This window comes from Squalius cephalus (assembly GCF_949319135.1).
Source record: "Squalius cephalus genome assembly, chromosome: 3".
Lineage (NCBI taxonomy): Eukaryota > Metazoa > Chordata > Actinopteri > Cypriniformes > Leuciscidae > Squalius > Squalius cephalus.
This window is the reverse complement of record NC_137124.1, coordinates 43,164,257-43,183,927: the sequence shown is the minus strand read 5'-3', so window position 1 is coordinate 43,183,927 and position 19,671 is coordinate 43,164,257. Positions and strand designations below refer to the sequence as shown.

General features: G+C 39.2%; 1 protein-coding gene across 2 annotated transcripts in view; it reads right to left on the bottom strand.

Annotated features, from left to right (window-relative positions):
* The window catches only part of col25a1 (collagen type XXV alpha 1 chain), a 1,104,568-nt gene that overhangs the window by 261,753 nt on the left and 823,144 nt on the right, over positions 1–19,671 (bottom strand). For both annotated transcript variants that reach the window (XM_079866340.1, XM_079866339.1), the window contains one exon: positions 8,607–8,651. In XM_079866340.1, coding sequence (XP_079722466.1) covers positions 8,607–8,651 — 45 coding nt within the window. The remainder of the gene's footprint in view (positions 1–8,606; positions 8,652–19,671) is intronic.

Sequence of the window (19,671 nt, the reverse complement as noted above, 5' to 3'; positions counted from 1 at the left end):
TGTTTTTAACTTTTTCATACTTCTTGAATTGCAAAACAGAATAAAATAGGTTTAGTTCTAATATTTGTATAATTTTATATAAAAATAAATGGTGTATAATTACATTTTTAGAAGTTATGAGATGTTTCCTGCTTCCTTTTTGACATTAATTTAATCCCTCGCCATAGCAAAACCGTTTGAGATATTCAATATCCGTTTACAATTTAGCATCATTAATATATTTTTATCATGTTGAAAAAGTTTGGTGGGAATAAAATAAACCTTTTAGGAGGAGTAACTAAAAACTCAGAGGCTGATTTAACAAAAAATCTATATTCAGACCAAAATATCTGACTTCCTGTTGGTTGCAGCTAATGCCTGTAAATTGGAAAGTTGTCCGGCTCGATGAGACCAATATACGTACTGATTTTTGTAATTGTGGGTAAAACTAACCCCCCCACTTTTGTCAAAAACATTTTGAAAGTGACACGCTTCCTGCTGCCAGTTGGTGGCGCTATCACTTTGACTCACAATAGTCACATCCATCTGATCGGCCTCTTACCACGAACACACTGCTGAAGTTTCATCAAGATCAGTTAATGTGTGCAGAAGTTATAACACTTTGTGTTTCTCTTTTCTCGCCATAAATTCGTGTCCTCGCCACGGCCAAACCGTTTGAGATATCAAAAATCCGTCCGCAATTTAGCATCCTCAATGTCTTGACTTCATGCACACCGAGTTTGGTGGCGATTTAATTAATTCTCTAGGAGAAGTGTTTCAAATTCCACAGCAAGCGTTCTCCAAACAACCCATAATTGCCGACTTCCTGTTGGGCTGGCGTAACATTTAGAGCACGAAAGTTGTTCGGCCCGATGAGATCTATATGTGTACCGAGTTTCATATCATTACATGCAAGTGTGTTTGATTTATGGACAAGTGTTCGGATCCAGTTCCAGGGGGCGCTGTTGAGCCCCCCTGCCACGCCCGGGTACCAGCTTCAGCCCGGCCCTGATGGCCGCGGGTTCTGACCTGTGTGCAAAGTTTCAAGAGTTTTCGAGCACGTTAAAGGCCCCAAAAGCCCCTGAAACCTTGAAAAACAGGAATTTTAAACAAATCTCACTCAAAAGACAAATCCCCCCACCCCTCACACACACAGAGACGCAGAGGCAGAGAGAGAGGGGGAGAGAATTCTCCAAAAAATCACATTCAAACCAAAATATCTCACTTCCTGTTGGTCACAGCTTATGACTATAAATTAGAAAGTTGTCCGGCTTGATGAGAACAATATACATAACAATTTTTGTGACTCTACTTAAAACTAAGCCCCCATTTTTGACTAAAGGTGGCGCTACTGAGCCCCTCACCACGCCCGTTTCTGAAACTTTGCACATGTCTACTGGATAATAAATGTGATGTGTCTGTCGAGTTTCATCCAATTTCAAGTATGTTAAGAGTCTCAAAAGCATCTGAAAAGAATATTAAAGTTTGATGCGTTGTCACGGCAACAGTATTTAAGATATCAATAAACCTTTCACAGGTCTACATCTGCCGTGTGTCTACATTATACACATAAAGTTTGAAGCAAATCGGATAAAAATAAGAGGGTGATTTCAAAGCATTTTGAAAGTGACACACTTCCTGCTGCCAGTCACATCCATGTGATCGGCCTCTTACAACGAACACACTGCGGAAGTTTCATCAAGATCAGTTAATGTATGCAGAAGTTATAACACACTTCCTGTTTATCTTTTCTCGCTATAAATTCGTTTCATCGCCACGGCCAAACCGTTCGAGATATCAAAAATCCGTCCGCAATTTAGCATCCTCAATGTCTTGACTTCATGCTGACCGAGTTTGGTGGGAATCGGATCAATTCCCTAGGAGGAGTACATTAAATTCCACAGCATGCGTTTTTCAAACAACCCATAATAGCTGACTTCCTGTTGGGCAGAGCTAATAACTTAGAGTGCGAAAGTTGTTCGGCCCGATGAGATCTATATGTGTACCGAGTTTCATACTAATACGTTCTTGTATGTGTCCAAGATTTAAGATTGTGTTCTAGGGGGCGCTGTCGAGCCCCCCTGCCACGCCCGAGTACCAGCTTCAGCCCGGCCCTAATGGCCGCGGGTTCTGACCTGTGTGCAAAGTTTCATGAGTTTTTGAGTCTGTTAAGGGTCCCAAAAGCCCCCGAACCCTTGAACAACAATAATAATAATAATAATAATCCTAACGAAAACAATAGGGCCTTCGCCCTTTCAGGGCTTGGGCCCTAATAATAATAAATAATCCTACCGGAAACAATAGGGCCTTCGCCCTTTCAGGGCTTGGGCCCTAATAATCCTACCGGAAACAATAGGGCCTTCGCCCTTTCAGGGTTTGGGCCCTAATAATCCTAACGAAAACAATAGTGCCTTCGCCCTTTCAGGGCTTGGGCCCTAAAAATCCTTACGGAAACAATAGGGCCTTCGCCCTTTCAGGGCTTGGGCCCTAATAATCCTTCCGGAAACAATAGGGCCTTCGCCCTTTCAGGGCTTGGGCCCTAAATACACATTGTCCCATTAGACATTTAACTTTTAAACCAATGTACAGTGTGAGAAGTAAATTTGTAACATTTCAGTTTATGCAGCAATAATTTATGATCCAGTACATCAAAAACTTAGCTAAAATCTATCAATACTGCTCCTACTCAGTTATTTTCATCAATCTGTGCTCTCTCAATATGCATGCTGAAAATTAGAGAGCAAATTATTATCCTTAAAGAATAATTGAATTTGCTCACAAACTATCATTTTCAATACTTTTCTAAGAATTGGTAGCAAACTTATTGGTCAATTATTATGACCATTAAAACCCAGTGCTGCATTTTTTTTCTGTAGATTAATAACCTTTGTATCTTTCCAAGCTAAAGGAAAAATCCATTTTTCAATACTGATATTAAAGATGTGACAAACTGGTTCTGCCAAACAACATTTCTTCTCTTAATTTAGCAACTTTATTTATGAAAAATTATATGGTTTTTCACATGGTTTAAAAAAAAGTTAAAAATGAGTCACCTGTATCAATAAAAGAAGGAATCTGACTTGATTTCCTATCCATTATTTCATTGAGTGTACTCCACATTTTTTTACAATCATATTTACATTCACTTATTTTAATTTGGTAAAACATTCTTTTCTTTTTCATATTAATTTTAGTTACTTGATTTCTTAATTTGCAATAGATGTCCCAATCCTCCTTGTTCCCAGTTCTGTTTGCTGACTTTGCCACATCTCTCTCAAACTTAATGTTTTTCAACTCATTAACAATCCATGGTGCCCTAACATTCTTCACTGTATTTTTTCATAGGTGCATGTTTGTCCACCAAAGGGTAAAATAATCTTTCAAATGCTGACAATGCATTATCAGGATGAACTTCCTTATAAACATCAATCCAACATACATTAAGTCTGTACAAAATTATTCTGGACTGAATCTCTTATATGATCTTTATAAATTACTTTTGGTTTCCTAAGTTTTCTAAGTGTTTACATGCTTGCTAAATAAAACATAATATATTTTTACATATGTGCTTAAAGGCCTTAAACTGCTTGAACCCCGATAAATGCTGCTTGCAGCTTTAATTTTTTTATATTTTTGCAAAGGTCCTTTTAGGGGCTCCGTATTGATGTGTGAAATAAAGATTAAAAAAATCATAATTTTAATTATCGCACAATGAACTTCAGATTCAAAACATATAAAAGCAATATCACTCAATCAAGCTGCTGTTCTGAATAACAGCATGACTGTATCGGTGGGCCATGACCTCGTGTTTACCTCCAAATCACAGCCTTGCTGATATGCAGACTAACAGCACAATTGCGACTGGGTGTGTTATTTGTTTTGTACCAGTTACTTTGTCTATTTTTTTTTATGGATGCAAAGTCATCAGTGGTGAAAAAGGTGACAAAGATATATCAAACCCCCTACAGTGGGCCCAGGGTCATGCCCAACCCAAGTAAAAAATTCAGGTAAAATCAGCTTAAAAAAATTTGGATTTACAATTAATTTTATGCATGAGGAAATAGGGGACTCAGTCACAGTCGTTTTCACCCACATTCTGCTGTTTTTATTGAACCAGTTTAATATGTCTATACTACTACTACTACTACTAATTACAATTATTATTTTTTATTATTATTTAAATATTATTTTGTATTTTATAAAATTTTGAAAAAAAAAAAAATCAATAAAGAAATATGAATATACTGATACCTACTTTAAAATAAATAAATTATTATTTAATAACAATAATGACCATTTTATTTGACAGAAAAAAGTAAAATTATAATACTAATATTTGTGGCTGTCTTCATTCCTTTGCTTTCAAACATTTAATTTTGGCGGAAAACTGCAGAAAGCCTTTAAAGCTTCTATTTTGTTGACAACAGATTTATAAAATTTGGAAATATGGTTTATGCTTGTTATCGTTTTCAAATCCATGCTGTGTCCCAAACTCACACCACTTACAGAGATGAAGTTTATATGGAGCAACATTTACTGTGAACTGAGTAAAAACAGGGTATGAGCTGCGTTTGTGTAAATGAAAACAGTGATACTCTACAAACACTGACGGAAGTAGGGCAGAATTAGTATTTTGAACAAACCGTAAAAATAAATGAGTCAATGATTCACTCATAAAGACAGTTACTTGTTGCTACCAACTGGCATAACATTTTAATGTGCAGAAAGAGTCACTGAAAAATCCACAACACTAAAAATACATAGACTGACAGCAGCACTACTGGAACACCACTAGGCTAATCAAATTCAAGGACCAAAATTAATCATTGTATAATTAAGCTATAAACGATACACAGATACAGCTCTACCACCCACGAAAAACACGGGACATTCTCCAATCCATGTAACCAATCAAAAATCAATTGAGATTTAAAGGTCCCGTTCTATGTGATCCCATGTTTCAAACTTTAGTTAGTGTGTAATGTTGTTGTTAGAGTATAAATAATATCTGTAAAATTATAAAGCTCAAAGTTCAATGCCAAGCGAGATATTTTATTTAACAGAAGTTGACTACAAAAAACGTCTGGATTGGACTACACCCCTCTACTTCCTTCTTTAGTGATGTCACTAGAACCGTAACCTCCGCCCACAGGAACACAGGCGTATTGATGGCGAAATGTCAACAGACGTGGTTGATGTTTATCTATAATCGGATACCGCAAAAGTTTAATTCGAAGTTGTTAGTTTGCTCTGTCCATTTCACCACGGACTGTTTTTCTAACCTGGAATAATATCAAGCAGACTTCTCTCAGCGTTTCATACTGACGAAGGGGGCAATTTCAACAATATTCCAGCAAGCGGTAAGTAGTGATTTAATATGGAAGTAGCGATCACTCTTCACATCGTTCGTTTCTCTTAGTAGGATGAAAATAATCTTACTTAAACTGTGATTAATATACAGAAAGCGATCAAAGAACAATCCCTTTCCAATCGCCCAAGCTGCTGTCGTGACACAGCGCGAGTTTATCTGGACTCTTGCCAAAACTCGTTATGAAATCAATGACGCTGTTACACTGCACAACGAAGCTCTTACTGTATTTATATACCTCATGTTTGCATTGGTGAAATCATTAGTGAGTGCAGAAACTGCGTTGCAATGATAAGATCTTTCACGCGATCAACAGACTGTCATCTGCTCAATGCTCATAACTGCAACCTTTTATGTGATGGTAATAGATCTAAATACTTAAAAAACTTCTCATGATTCGTTAATCCCGATAGCTGTAATAGTAAAAGTTTTCCAGATAGTTCCACATGTAATGCCAGATATTTCATATGCAAGCATGTCAGCCAATCACAACAGAGGGCGTTTACACTGAAGTCTCACAGCAGACACGCCCCTTCAAACAGAGTGTTCAAACCAGGGAATGAAATCAGGCTAGGAAATATGCCTTTTATTTCTAAATTATAACAATTTTTGATCTAAAAAACATACTAACATTATAAGGGCACCCCTGGAAACATTATAAAATAATAAAAATAATCCATGGAATGGGACCTTTAAAAACCTCTCTTACTGGTGGATCTGACATCTGGTCCTGGATTATCGTAATGTACACAATTCTACCGTTATATTTAGCATTACAACCTGACACAAAAGCTTGTGATTTCTGTCTCATGCACATATGAATTAGGTGGGTGAGAGGGTTTGGAATGTGGGCACCCACCGGCATAAACATAAATCAGCGACTATGCAAAGATATGCAGATTTTAGTGACAATATTGAGCAATCAAACTCTGTCTCAATGTTTCTATTGCTGATCTGTAAAATAAAATATATTTTATGCAATTTTGTCATCACTGTTTGCTCTGTATAAAATAATAAAATTTATAGGTAACATTATTCAATCTCACTTTTGGGAGAGATCTTTTCACTTAGCCTTATTCACAGCAGAGTCTGCCAAAACACTTGGCAATTTTCTCACACAGTCTGGATGTGTGCCTGCCTCTGCCTTCATTATTTTCTCTTTTTTCGGCTTTACCCAGTATAGATCTTAAACCTGTATCCTGTAATGTTTTCCAGGCAATGATTCCAGTGTATAACCGAGAGTGTGCAGACAGTGCAGAAAGGACTGAAACATTACACATCAATGCTCTTAGTCAGTGGTGAATCATACATGGGTTGTCTTGGTCTGATTAATGTTAACAAAGTCCTTTTCAAAGAAAGTCTGTTCACTCAGCAGCCATATTTGGAATGGCTTCGGGTAGCTACTTCAGGCACCCAAGACCTATCTACTTCAGTGGGGAAATCCTGAATTCTCAAAAACTGCTTGCTATAGTCACATATAAATGAACTTTTATTTCATTACAACTTTTATATCCTATTTTATGTTCAAATAGCATTTTAAAAAAGCTTATATTTCACGCTGGGCCAGCCAAAGCGCATGTGCATTCCTAAGCACAAGTCTCAGGATACTGACAGTGGCAACCGGAGCTTCTAATGACAGCTGTGGTGACGCGATGACTTTACCAAATTGCAACTGGCTCCTTTATTTAGAAGGTGGGACTTATACTGCCATGCTTTGAATATTTAAAGTCTAAGATGGTTGCACATATGGACAAGAAGCACTGAAGAAGGTGGATGACAGGGACATGTAATTATTTTAACAGAGACTAATTGTGATAATATTTGCTGTACAAATGTTGCAGTATGTTTGAAATATATCACTAGCTAAACCTGATTTGAGTCAGACTATGTGCCTGTTAATTGCCCATTATTGCGGTAATATTAGAGTGGTAATATTTCCTCCACGCCTTTCTGAAGATTCCGCTCTGGCTGCTCAGGACCACTCGATCAACCCAGAATGCCCTTTGTGATTTGCTGGTTCATGAATCTGTGAAATATGTTTAAAGTTATGGAGTTCAAATATTGTTTTAATGAAGTTACGCATTACACATAAATGCACAGTAATCATCAAAGTAAAGAATGAATAAGGAGAAGAAATTGAAAGGAAGTGTGGAAAAACTGAGTTAACAAAGATTCATCTTGTGATGTTCTCACAGCAAAGTTATTTTTCGTTCTTTGCTTAGGGGTGAAACTTAAAAGAGGTTTGAAATACCTTTGCAGCGGTATACTGTTAGTGAGCATCCCGACACCCTCACACTGCTGAGAGCGGTGTTTAGATAAATATGTAAATATGTGCTGCATCCTTTCCTCTCAATAACAAAAACGCACAACAAAAATGACAGGGGTGAAAAAAAATGCAGTAAAGAAAGCATCTGATCATAGCGATGTGGATATATTTGTACAAACTCTGCAATTCAGCACTCCAATTAAGTCACGTCATGTTTATTTATACTACTTTATACAATATATTGCTTTAAAGCCACAAATTTCATAACTGTTATCTACTCTACTCTAATTGAGACATTTATTCAAGAAATTCATTACAACCAGAAAGACATATAGGACAGAGAAATTCCATGTCAGAGCGGGATTTAAACGAACTTCGTTTTACCAGTGAGCATGAGCAGTACATGAATGTAGCATTTGCTTGGGTCGTGAGCGATTGAGCAGACCGCACTGGCATAGAGCGGAATATTGAGTGGAGCATCACACCGCTCCACTTCACTCACATGCTCTGATGTCTGCTGTTATAAAAAGTTTATGGCTTTAATTTCCTATGATGCTAACTTCCTGAATCATATTTTACACCTTTGGCAAAATAGGTCTATTACAGCTATGTAGAAAGATCAAAGACTTTCCCAAGAAACAACGTTTTATCATGTGTCCTATTTTCTGTGTCCAAACTGTTGAAATAAATGGAATATAATTCCATAAAGTCATATTACTACCAAACTAGAGTTATAGGTGTATTAGCCTCAAAACATATGTATCAATGCGTTAAATACTTTTAGAATAATAATAATAAACAAATAGAATGATGACTAGTACACTATTCAGCATAAAACAATTAAACTGAATTATTTTAATAGTAAAAATAAATTTAATTTCACAGTCTACAGTGTAGTTATGTTGTTCTATGAGTAGCAATGTCACAATATCACAGTCCATACACCCCCAGTTAATCATGTTATATATGTATAGATATGATGCTCAGCCTGACCTTCTCTCCGGTGTCACCTTTTGGCCCCTGCTCTCCCATGTCTCCCTGTCAGAGAAAGAATATAATATTTAATATTTCAATTCATTGCATAAACTGTACACAAGCAGTGTTGCCTCATTATACACTGTTGTTTCATGTTAAAACAAAACATTAGAGAAAACAAGCATAACTGGCTTTAGTTAAAAGATTAATTAAAAGTGTATAAACTATTAAATGAGAGATCTATTAAAAAGCAAAGACAGTTCTAAATGTAAGTTTAAAAAAATACAAAGAATGCAACTGTCAAGTTTTATTGTAACAAATAAAATGTCTATTTCTGCAGCTGGTCTAGTGGTGATGACCTTTCTATGTTTGATTCCAGCCATTTTAAGCTCCAAAGAAATGTCTGGATGCAGTGCAGGTCTAGGGTGGGATGGAATCCGCTTCATTATATTTGACCTGTTTGAAAATGTGTGGGTGTTTGACTCAATGAGACGAAATGGTCCAAAATTGGTCTAAATGAGCATTTTCAGAAAGAAAGGGTGGTGGAAGCCTGTGGTTAAGGGTAAGTCTGCCAACTGCTTCAAGTATGATCCCTGGTAGTAGTGATCCAAGACATGAAGAGAAACAGATCACTATCAACATTGTCCCCTTGACACATTGTCATCACAATTAAAGCTCCAATATGTAGGAATTTTGTAATAAAATTTCCGAAAATAACTTGCACAGTGTGATATATTTCCTCCAGTTGTGTACTTACAATATTTCAAAAGTCTCCAAAGATTTTTTATTTCAGAGAAATTCCGATTTTAAATAACTGTCCGTTCCGGAAAAGAAACGTCGCCTCTCAGTGACGCAATGTCCGCTCTATCCTTGTTTTCCGGTGTGGACCATGTGATCGGATATTCCACCACACCGGATTATTTTTATTTTTTTTACAACAACTTTATTGAGTTTTTTTTCTTATCACAATAAACAATAACGACGTCTGACAAAGAAGAAAAATAAATAAAATAAAAAATATGACCCACCACACCGGAATATCACATGGTCAAATGCGGAAGTGGTGGTTATAGCGTTATAGCCATAGACTGTATGGTTATAGCTGTTATGGATCACGATGATTCTTTGGCGAGTATTGAAGTGCCAACAAAACGAAAGCGTCCATATTCTGATACACGCAGACTGTGTGACAAACGAAGGAATAAAACCTGGATAAATATCGGCCAGGCGTTTTCGAGATGGAGAGAGCTGCGCGACTATCTTGGACTTGACAGAGACTCTGCTCTCGCGAGTGTATTGATAGACAGGTAAGACATGCAACTGTCAATAATAGCACTTATAAACAAAGTTATATTGCTCTTTGTACTTCGGTAAGGCTTTTTATCACGTGTGGTGACCGAGATTATGGCAGTACAATTAAATACAATCGGATATGTGTTGTTAAAAAAAATATATTTAGTCATTACTTGCAAATGTTCGTTCAAATTTACTTTTAGATATTGGTTTGAACACGTTAAACAACACGGCATTAACCATAAAAACGTAAAACTGCACAACATTAACCAAACAAATCATTTGACAAATAGCTGTATGTTGTAACGGGATAATATAGCATAACATTTCACGTTCCTTGCAGTTCATTAATTATGATGACATAAAATAATACGATCAGACATACAGGTAATACAAAAACGAATAAATTACCTCATCCGTGATCATGATTCATTAATTCCATTTAGATACATCGCTAGATGGTGAAAACGCATTAAAAACGACATCTCCCATCGTCACCTCCTTCATAGCGTCATCAAGCTTCGCCTTTGTTATTGTTGGAAACTGCGCCCTCTTGTGGTAAAAAAAAATCACATACTGGAGCTTTAATGGACTGTCACAGAGAATAAAGCTTTTGACAAGTAACACACTTTTTAATACTGTGCCATGTGTGTTTGGCTGCCTCTTTGAAAGTCATTTAGAAAAGGAATTCTGAAGACACATAGCCTGGAAATTCAGACCTAAATCTGAAAGATTAATGGTGTGGCATCGACTAATGAAAATCGGCCAGCTCGAGGGGCAGCACCAAGCATGCATTTGAAAATCTCACTGCACGCAATTGGATAACACTACGACCAATCACAACAAGCCCCATACGCTTAGCTACCAGGGGAGCTAATTGGTAGATTAGACTCTTGCCATATCCGGTCGGCAAAACAGCAAAAACGCCCTTCTTGCAAAGGAACGATTCGAGCGCCTTCTGTTCCTCTTTTAGATAAAAAGCCAACTCGTTCATTGTAGCGGCCAAAGCCGTTTCAAACAACTGGTGTTCATCCATAGCCATCTTGCAATGTTTACTAATGATTTCGGCGTCACAGCGCTGTCGTCATCTGTTTAGCTCGCCTCTGGTCCGCCTATATCAGATAACCCGATGTGATTGGTGCAGCTCGGATACAAGGGCATATTTAATGAGCATCATTACTCGACGCCAGAGTAAACTCGCTGAGCAAATTCAACTTGTGCTCTCGCGAGAACTCTGGATTTCCAGGGTAGAAACACACATGGCGGTGCATACAATTGGAGAAAATTGATTATTGTCATGTGCTCATACTAATTCTTTCTGTCTTTTTTTACTCACATTCAGCCAACATGTCAGATGAGAAGGGGCAGAGTGATATTTGTTTGTTTATTCACATAACCCCTCTAATAGTGCCCTGACTGCATTTTCCACTAGCATACTGGAACAATATCCAGATTCAGATTTCATCTGGAGATACTTCACAGAGTCTTCTGATTATGAGTAAGATTTTAGGAAATGAGTGACAAATTCAACTTATGACTGTTGCCTTTTAAAAGCTATTCTTAATGCTGCGCTTGATTTAAGCACTATGGGAAAACATCTTTGTTTGACCGGTTGTGAACACGTGTGGCAAACACGCCAAAGAATTTAACCTCTGATGATGGTGTCATCGAATGCACACGTCAGAGGCTATAAATAGACGAGTGACAGGTGTGCTTATCAGGTTCTTTTGTCTTCAGAACCGCATTGTGTACCGTGTGTGCTGGAACAATTTCCACTCAAACTATACCTTTTTGTTAGGAGTTAGTTTTGTCAGGCAGGAATAAAGCCTTTCTCATTCTCTTTCTCTACAATGAAAAGACAAGAGAATCATGTCGAGAGAATGGCGAGTGCAAGCACTGTGAGTTGCTCTCCATTAAAGTGCTTTGCGCTCGTTTAGTATATCGTGACTCGATCTGGCTTAGGAGTGGGAGAGAGGTCTGTCCCTTTCTCTCGTTCTCTCTTCAGATCGCGTCGTCCTCCTGTCTGCTTCTGAAACGCGCCTCGCCGCTTCTTCAGAGTGGACTGAGGACATAGATTATCTTATCAATAAAGAATCTAGTGGCTCGGATCTTGCGTCTGCCAAGGCAATGCACGGATTACGGGACCACTACATATGTATATAATGTGAGGGAACTGAGCAGACGGGAGATTCCCTTTTTCTTTCTTGTTCCTATGAAGGTGTGCAAACGAATTGTGTGTTTGGAAGCAATGATTTTATGATTCTTTGTTGAAACTGCTCTAATATTAAAATGACTATATTCAGCCTTTCATCCAGACCGTTTTTACTTGTCAGATTGATATTTGGCTGCATTTAGTTGTAAGAAATTATTAATACTCATCTGATTTGAGAAGTTAGATGCTTGTATTAACATCTTGTCTGACTGTTATTTGGCTACATTTAATTCTGAGGAATTAAATGGCAAAATACACTTTGAGAACGCCACCTTTGAGTGCTCCTCCCACGATGATAAAGTGCATGAGGAGTTACTCGAGGTGGTCACTCATGCACTGGCCAGATTACAGCCAGATTGGCCACAGGAGAAAGAGCAAGCGCTCGAAGTTAGAGCAGATTTCTGTCCGGTGGCCAGGGGACGGCCCTCAGCGATGGTCTCTCCCCTTCTCCATGTGTCTTTGTGCCCTCGACGTCGACTTATTCAACTATCATGGGTGCAAGGGCACGTGGTTATACGATGATGCCCCTGTTGGAAGAGACGCTCGTGGGCTATCTCTCTTATGGAGATAGTGGAGCTTATCGTCACTTAAAAAGTGTTGAACCAAGCCGTGTTGAACAACATTCACGTTGGTAAGGAAGGCGTTTCAGTCCGCGGGTCATGCTGATGCTGCTCTTCACACTATGGCAGGCGTACCAGGCTGAACTGCTGGAGAAGAAAAAAAGTAACGCCCCGGGACACTACACGTAAAAATATATTAAGTAGCTCCTTCCAAACACACTCATGAAAGCGCTGTTCCATCCCAGCCATCGTTGGTGTTTCAGGGGCAGTGGTTTCCAGCGAAATGTTAAATATTCAGTTGCTTCCTGCCTTTCCCCAGGACACGGGATATTTAACATTCCCCCATCAAGACATTGCGTCACAAGACTGCGAATAAGTGCCCAAATAAGTGATAAGGCAAATAAGTGCCCCTTTCGGAGAAGTTGGCAGAGTGGAAACTACTGCCAAACATATCTCCTTGGACTCTCAGAACCATACAAAAGGGCTACAGAATACAGTTTGCACGCCGTCCTCCATGTTTCAACGGGGTGGTCTCCACTACCGTGAAACCGGAACAGGCACACTTGCTGATACAAGAACTGCAAACTATGCAGGACAAAGGGGCCATAGAACATGTCCCCCTCCCAGACAGACAGTCAGGTTATTACATCTGCTATTTTCCTCTTCCCAAAAAAGATGGGGGGCTGCGTCCAATTCTAGACCTTCGCAATCTGAAGCGTTGTCTTAGAACATTCAAGTTCAAAATGTTGACAGTCAAATTATTGTGTCTCAAATTCAACACAAAAATTGGTTTGTCACAAATGACCTCAAGGATGCATATTTTCAATGCTAACGACATACGCTTTCCTGACAGGCTGGGGTGCGCTCTTAGATGGCCGTCCAGGCCAAGGGGTCTGGAGAGGCTGTCATCTCTATTGTCCATCTGTTAAAATGGCGAATATATCAGATGTATGTTGTCTACCTTTTGGTGCAGGTGAGGACACATTTGAGCTGCACGCGGTGCAGTCTGAACTAGAAGCTGTAGAGAAACAGATCCGCGACCTTTTAGAGAAACAAGCCGAGCTGAGAGACCGGCGTTTAGCTCTTGAAACAGCACGCGCCGATGCGTCGATGAGAGACCGGCGTTTAGCTCTTGAAACATCACGCGCCGATGCACACAAATCAGTCAGTAACATTAGTAATCCGCTCACCCCGACCTCGTCTACTCCGTGCGTTTCTCAGCATTGGTCCCGAGCGCCCAGGTCACGATCAGCCATGGCTTCATTCACTCCGGCTCCGACACGCCACCACGAAGCCTGGGTAGTTCCGCAGCGGAAGACGCGGGCCAGGACCAGAGCACGAATCTCTCCGCCCTTCCCGGTTTTCGAGATCTCCACCCAGAACCGCTTCTCCCCTCTTTGCGAAACGGAACGCGATGCTGTGATCATCTGCGATTCCATCGTCCGGCACGTCCACGCTACGTTAGGTAAAAGTAAGGTGCGTAGTCACTGCTTTCCTGGTGCTCGTGTTTTCGATATCGCTGAGCGGGTACCCGAGATCTTGAACGGTGACGAGCATGTCGGAGCCGTCGTGTTGAACGCGGGAGTGAACGATATCAGGCTGCGGCAGACGGAGGTTCTGAAGAAAGACTTCAGGAGCCTGATCGAGACGGTACGCAGCACATCGCCTGAAACAACGATTATTGTGTCTGAACCGCTTCCCACTTACCGACAAGGGCTTAATCAGTAGATTATTCGCGCTAAATGAATGGTTAATGTCATGGTGTAATGAGCAGAAACTGCTCTTTGTAAATAATTGGAATGTGTTTTGGGGACGTCCTAGGCTCTTCCGTGCTGATGGGTTACACCCAAGTAGAATCGGAGCAGATCTTCTGTCTGATAACATCTCCAAGATGTTAAATACCGCTTGACTAGTAACCAAAAGTCCAAATTACAGTCTCTGCTGCACCAACTTAATTGATATATATACTAGTGTAGAACATTGCATAGAAACTGTGTGTATTCCTCGTTTAGTGCGATCAAATAATAAATTTACTGCAGGATCTAGGAAAAATCTAATTGTTATTAAAACAGAAAATCTCGTTATTAGTGAACAAAAACAATTTCTAAAGCTAGGTCTTCTAAACATTAGATCACTCAAACCTAAGGCAGTTATTGTAAATGATATAGTCACAGATAATAGCATCGATGTACTTTGCCTTACTGAAACCTGGCTTAAACCAAATGATTATTTCGGTCTTAATGAGTCTACTCCATCAGGGTACTGTTATAAGCATGAGCCCCGTCTGATTGGTCGAGGCGGTGGTGTTGCAACCATCTATAGAGATATTCTTAATGTTACCCAGAAAATAGGTGTCAAGTTTAATTCGTTTGAAGTACTTGTATTAAATGTTACGCTCTCAGATGTAAGAAAAAATCCCTATTATCTCTAGCTTTGGCTACCATATATAGACCACCAGGGCCTTAAGCTGATTTCTTAAAAGAGTTTGCAGATTTTCTCTCAGATCTATTGGTCAACGTCGATAAAGCATTAATTGTTGGAGATTTTAACATACACGTAGATAATTCAAATGATGCGTTAGGGGCTGTGTTTACAGATTTATTAAACTCCTTTGGGGTCAAGCAAAACGTCACTGGTCCCACTCATCGTCTTAATCATACACTCGATTTAATTTTATCATATGGAACCGATCCAACCGATATAGATATCATTCCACAAAGTGATGATGTTACTGACCATTACATGGTAACTTGCATATTACGTACTGCTGTAATATGTCATGCTGCACCGCGTTATCGACCAGGCAGAACAATCCTTCCATCCACCATAGATAATTTCTCAAATTGCTTATTTGATCTGTCTCAGCTGCTGCCTGAACCCAAACAAACAGATGAACTAGAAGAACTAACTAGCACTATGAGCACCATTCTCTCTAGAACATTGGACATTGTTGCACCCATTAAATTAAAAAAGGTCAGAGAGAAAATTAAAGCACCATGGTACAACAATACTACGCGTGTTCTAAAGAGAGAAACCCGTAATTTAGAGTGTAAATGGAAACACACTAATTTAGAGGTCTTTAGAATCGCGTGGAAAGACAGTATGTCACATTATAAAAAGGCCCTAAAAGCGGCCAGGGCTGAGCACCTCCGCAAACTAATAGAAAACAACCAAAATAATCCAAGGTTTTTATTTAACACTGTGGCTAGACTAACAAAAATGATTTCATGAACTTCTTCACTGAGAAAATAGAAAGCATCAGAACCACAATTGTAAACGTTCGATCTTCAATCGCGCCTTATAACTCAGCCTCAATTATCACCCCGCAAGAACGATTACAGTGCTTTACATCTATAGAACAAAAAGAGCTAAATAAATTTATCACTTCATCTAAAACAACAACATGTTTATTAGATCCTATACCAACTAAACTACTGAAAGAAGTGTTACCTATAGTGGAAGAGCCTCTTCTCAATAGTATTAACTCATCTTTATCTTTAGGTCATGTTCCAAGAACATTTAAATTGGCAGTTATAAAACCACTCATTAAGAAACCACAATTAGACCCAAATAACCTAGCAAATTATAGACCCATTTCAAATCTTCCATTTATGTCTAAAATATTAGAAAAAGTTGTGTCCGCTCAACTGGGCTCTTTCTTGTAAGAAAATGACATCTATGAAAAGTTTCAGTCTGGTTTCAGGCCGCACCATAGCACTGAAACTGCGCTTGTTAAAATCACAAATGATTTACTTTTAGCTTCTGACCAAGGCTGTATCTCAATATTAGTTTTACTTGATCTTAGTGCTGCGTTCGATACTATAGATCACACAATACTCTTAGATCGACTACAAAATGATACTGGTGTTCAAGGACAAGCATTAAGCTGGTTCAGATCATACTTATCTGACCGCTACCATTTTGTCTATTTAAATGGAGAAAAATCGATCATAACTCCAGTAAACTATGGAGTGCCGCAAGGATCTGTTTTAGGCCCTCTATTATTCTCAATATATATGCTGCCACTTGGAAATATTATAAGGAAACATGGAATTAGTTTCCATTGTTATGCTGATGAAAATGCTAAATTATCCAAATTGACAGAGTGTGTTAAAGATATAAAAGACTGGATGACGCGTAATTTACTTTTATTAAATCCAGACCAGACAGAGATACTACTTATCGGTTCAAAAAACCACCCACAAAACCTCTCACAATACAACTTTAACATAGTAGGATGTCCTGTTACTTTATCCTCTACAGTAAAAGACCTGGGTGTTATACTAGATTGCAACCTGTCTTTCGAAAATCCTATTTTATATGTTACAAAAACAGCCTTTTTCCACCTTAGAAACATTGCTAAGCTACGTAATATGCTATCAGTTTCTGATGCAGAAAAGTTAGTTCATGCGTTCATGACCTCGAGACTAGATTACTGTAATGCTTTATTAGCTGGTTGTCCTGCATCTTCAATAAACAAGCTACAGTTAGTCCAAAATGCAGCCGCTAGAGTTCTTACTAGATCAAGAAAATATGATCATATAACACAGATTTTAACATCACTACATTGGTTACCTATAAAGTCCCGTATTAACTACAAGGTATTGCTACTGACTTATAAAGCCCTAAACGGCTTAGCTCCAGTCTATTTAACGGATCTTCTATCGCCCTATAATCCATTGCGCTCTTTAAGATCACTAAATTCTAGGCTTTTGGTCATACCTAGGATATCCAGATCCACCAAAGGAGGGAGAGCATTTTCACATTTAGCTCCAAAACTCTGGAATAGCCTTCCTGATACTGTTCGTTGCTCAGACTCGCTCTCCCAGTTTAAAACTAGATTAAAGACGCATCTCTTCAGCCAGGCATTCGTATAATATTTTTTTTAATCTTACAGTTAATTTCGGTCTCTAGTTCATAAACGCCAGAGGAGAACTGGCCCCCGACTGAGCCTGGGTTCTCCCAAGGTTTTTTTTTTTTCTCCATTAGGTCACCTGATGGAGTTTCAGGTCACCATTAGGTCACTTGATGGAGTTTTTTGGTTCCTTGCCACTGTTGCCTTTGGCTTGCTCAGTTGGGGATATTTTGGGGATATTTAATTTAATTTTATCAATCAATAAATTCCACTAGAAACAAACCTTGTTGTATTATTTTAATTTAATACTGTGAAGCTGCTTTGATACAATCTGTATTGTGAAAAGCGCTATACAAATATACTTGACTTGACTTGACTTGACATCAATTGCCTTGAATTGATGGCTGTATTTCTGACCCTGAACTACTTCCTCCACCAGTTAAGAGGCTACCATGTCCTGGTGTGTGTGGACAACATTGCGGTAGTTACTTATATAAATCGCCAGGGCAGACTGTGTTCGCACAGTTTGAACAAACTAGCGCAGCAGGTTCTGCTTTGGGCTCAGGACAAGATCCTTTCCCTCAGGGTGATTCACATTCCCGGAAGAATGAATGTGGGAGCAGATTTAATGTTGAGACGGGAGTTCACACAAGGGGATTTTGAGTTTTTACGGTTGACCTCTTTGCTTCACAAGAAACAGCGCAATGTCCCCTTTACTTCTCACTGACTCCTCTAGCCCCCCTGGGTCTGGACACCTTCTGATCGCCCTCTTCATTCGTGGAGCTAGGTGACTGAGGCCTCCCTTCAGAGTCAAAGTTCCCTCATGGGATTTAGCCAGGGTCCTTGAGGGGCTTGTCAACAACCCATTTGAACCACTAGAGTCAGCACTGGTCATGCTTCTGACGCAGAAGAAGGAGAGATTTCACTTTCTGTGTCCTGTTCGTGCTCTTTAGATTTACGTCCACCGCACTAGCCAGTGGCATAAATCAGAGCAGATGTTCATTTGGTATGGGGGCCGTGACCGGGAGGCTGCTGCCACAAAGCAGACTATGTCACATTGGATAAGGGATCGGCCTTGCTTTTAAGGTGCGCGGTCAAACTTTGCCTCTAGGCGTTAGGGCTTATTCTACCAGGGTGTTTGCATCCTCCAGGGCTTTAGCAAGAGGAAGTTGTGATGTGGCAGGCTGGTCCTCTCTGCACACATTTATTCTATTTTATAGACCTTATGTAGCCCCGCCCCTTCTCAGCGCTGCGCTCGTTGTCTTTTGACTTCCGGTCTGTATTTTCATAGCGATCTTGCGTATTTATGAATGAAAGTCTCGTTTTTCGTTCTTCCCGGTCTACTGACATTTGTTAAGACATCTGCTTTAAACATTACAATCCTCATGATAACTTTCGTTAACTTTACATTAAAGGGGACCTATTATGCCCCTTTTCACAAGATGTAAAATAATTCTCTGATGTCCCCAGAGTGTGTATGTGAAGTTTTAGCTCAAAATACCCAACAGAATTTTATTTACAGCACGTTTAAATCATCATTTTTTGGGTCTGTGAAAAACGCACCGTTTTAGTGCTTCTCCTTTAAATGCTAATGAGCTGCTGGTTCACGGGACAGGGGGCGGATCCTAAGCAGCCGCGATTAGAGCCAGAACAGGGAAGATGATAATAATAAAACAGACAGTCACAGTAATGGTGTTCATTTCGACCATAAAAATGCCTACAGAGTCAAAGAATATATGCTGTATGGAGTTGGAAAAGGTATAGTTTAGTTTAATTATGATTATAACCTATTTGGCAATGCTTGTATACACTATTAATGCAAGCCTGCTGTAGGACTCCGTCTGACGATCTAATTGTCTGAATGATGACAAAATATACTGATGAGTTTAATAAAGTTTACTGTATGTCACACAAAAGATGAAGCATCAGTTTTTCTTCAGAAAATCACTGTTAGAGCTGAGTAAACAGTATAAGAAGTGCATAAGTAACTTACATAAATTTCTGTTGAGTTGAGGGAGGATTTTCTTTGAAAACAAAATGAATCCACCTCGTCTTCACTGGCTAGCAGATTTCAAGAGTAAATAAAGAGAGCTATGTGAATGAATACATCCAGCTACAACACCTTCAACGCTTGGGAGATGCTTCGACGCTTCTCGTGAGTGC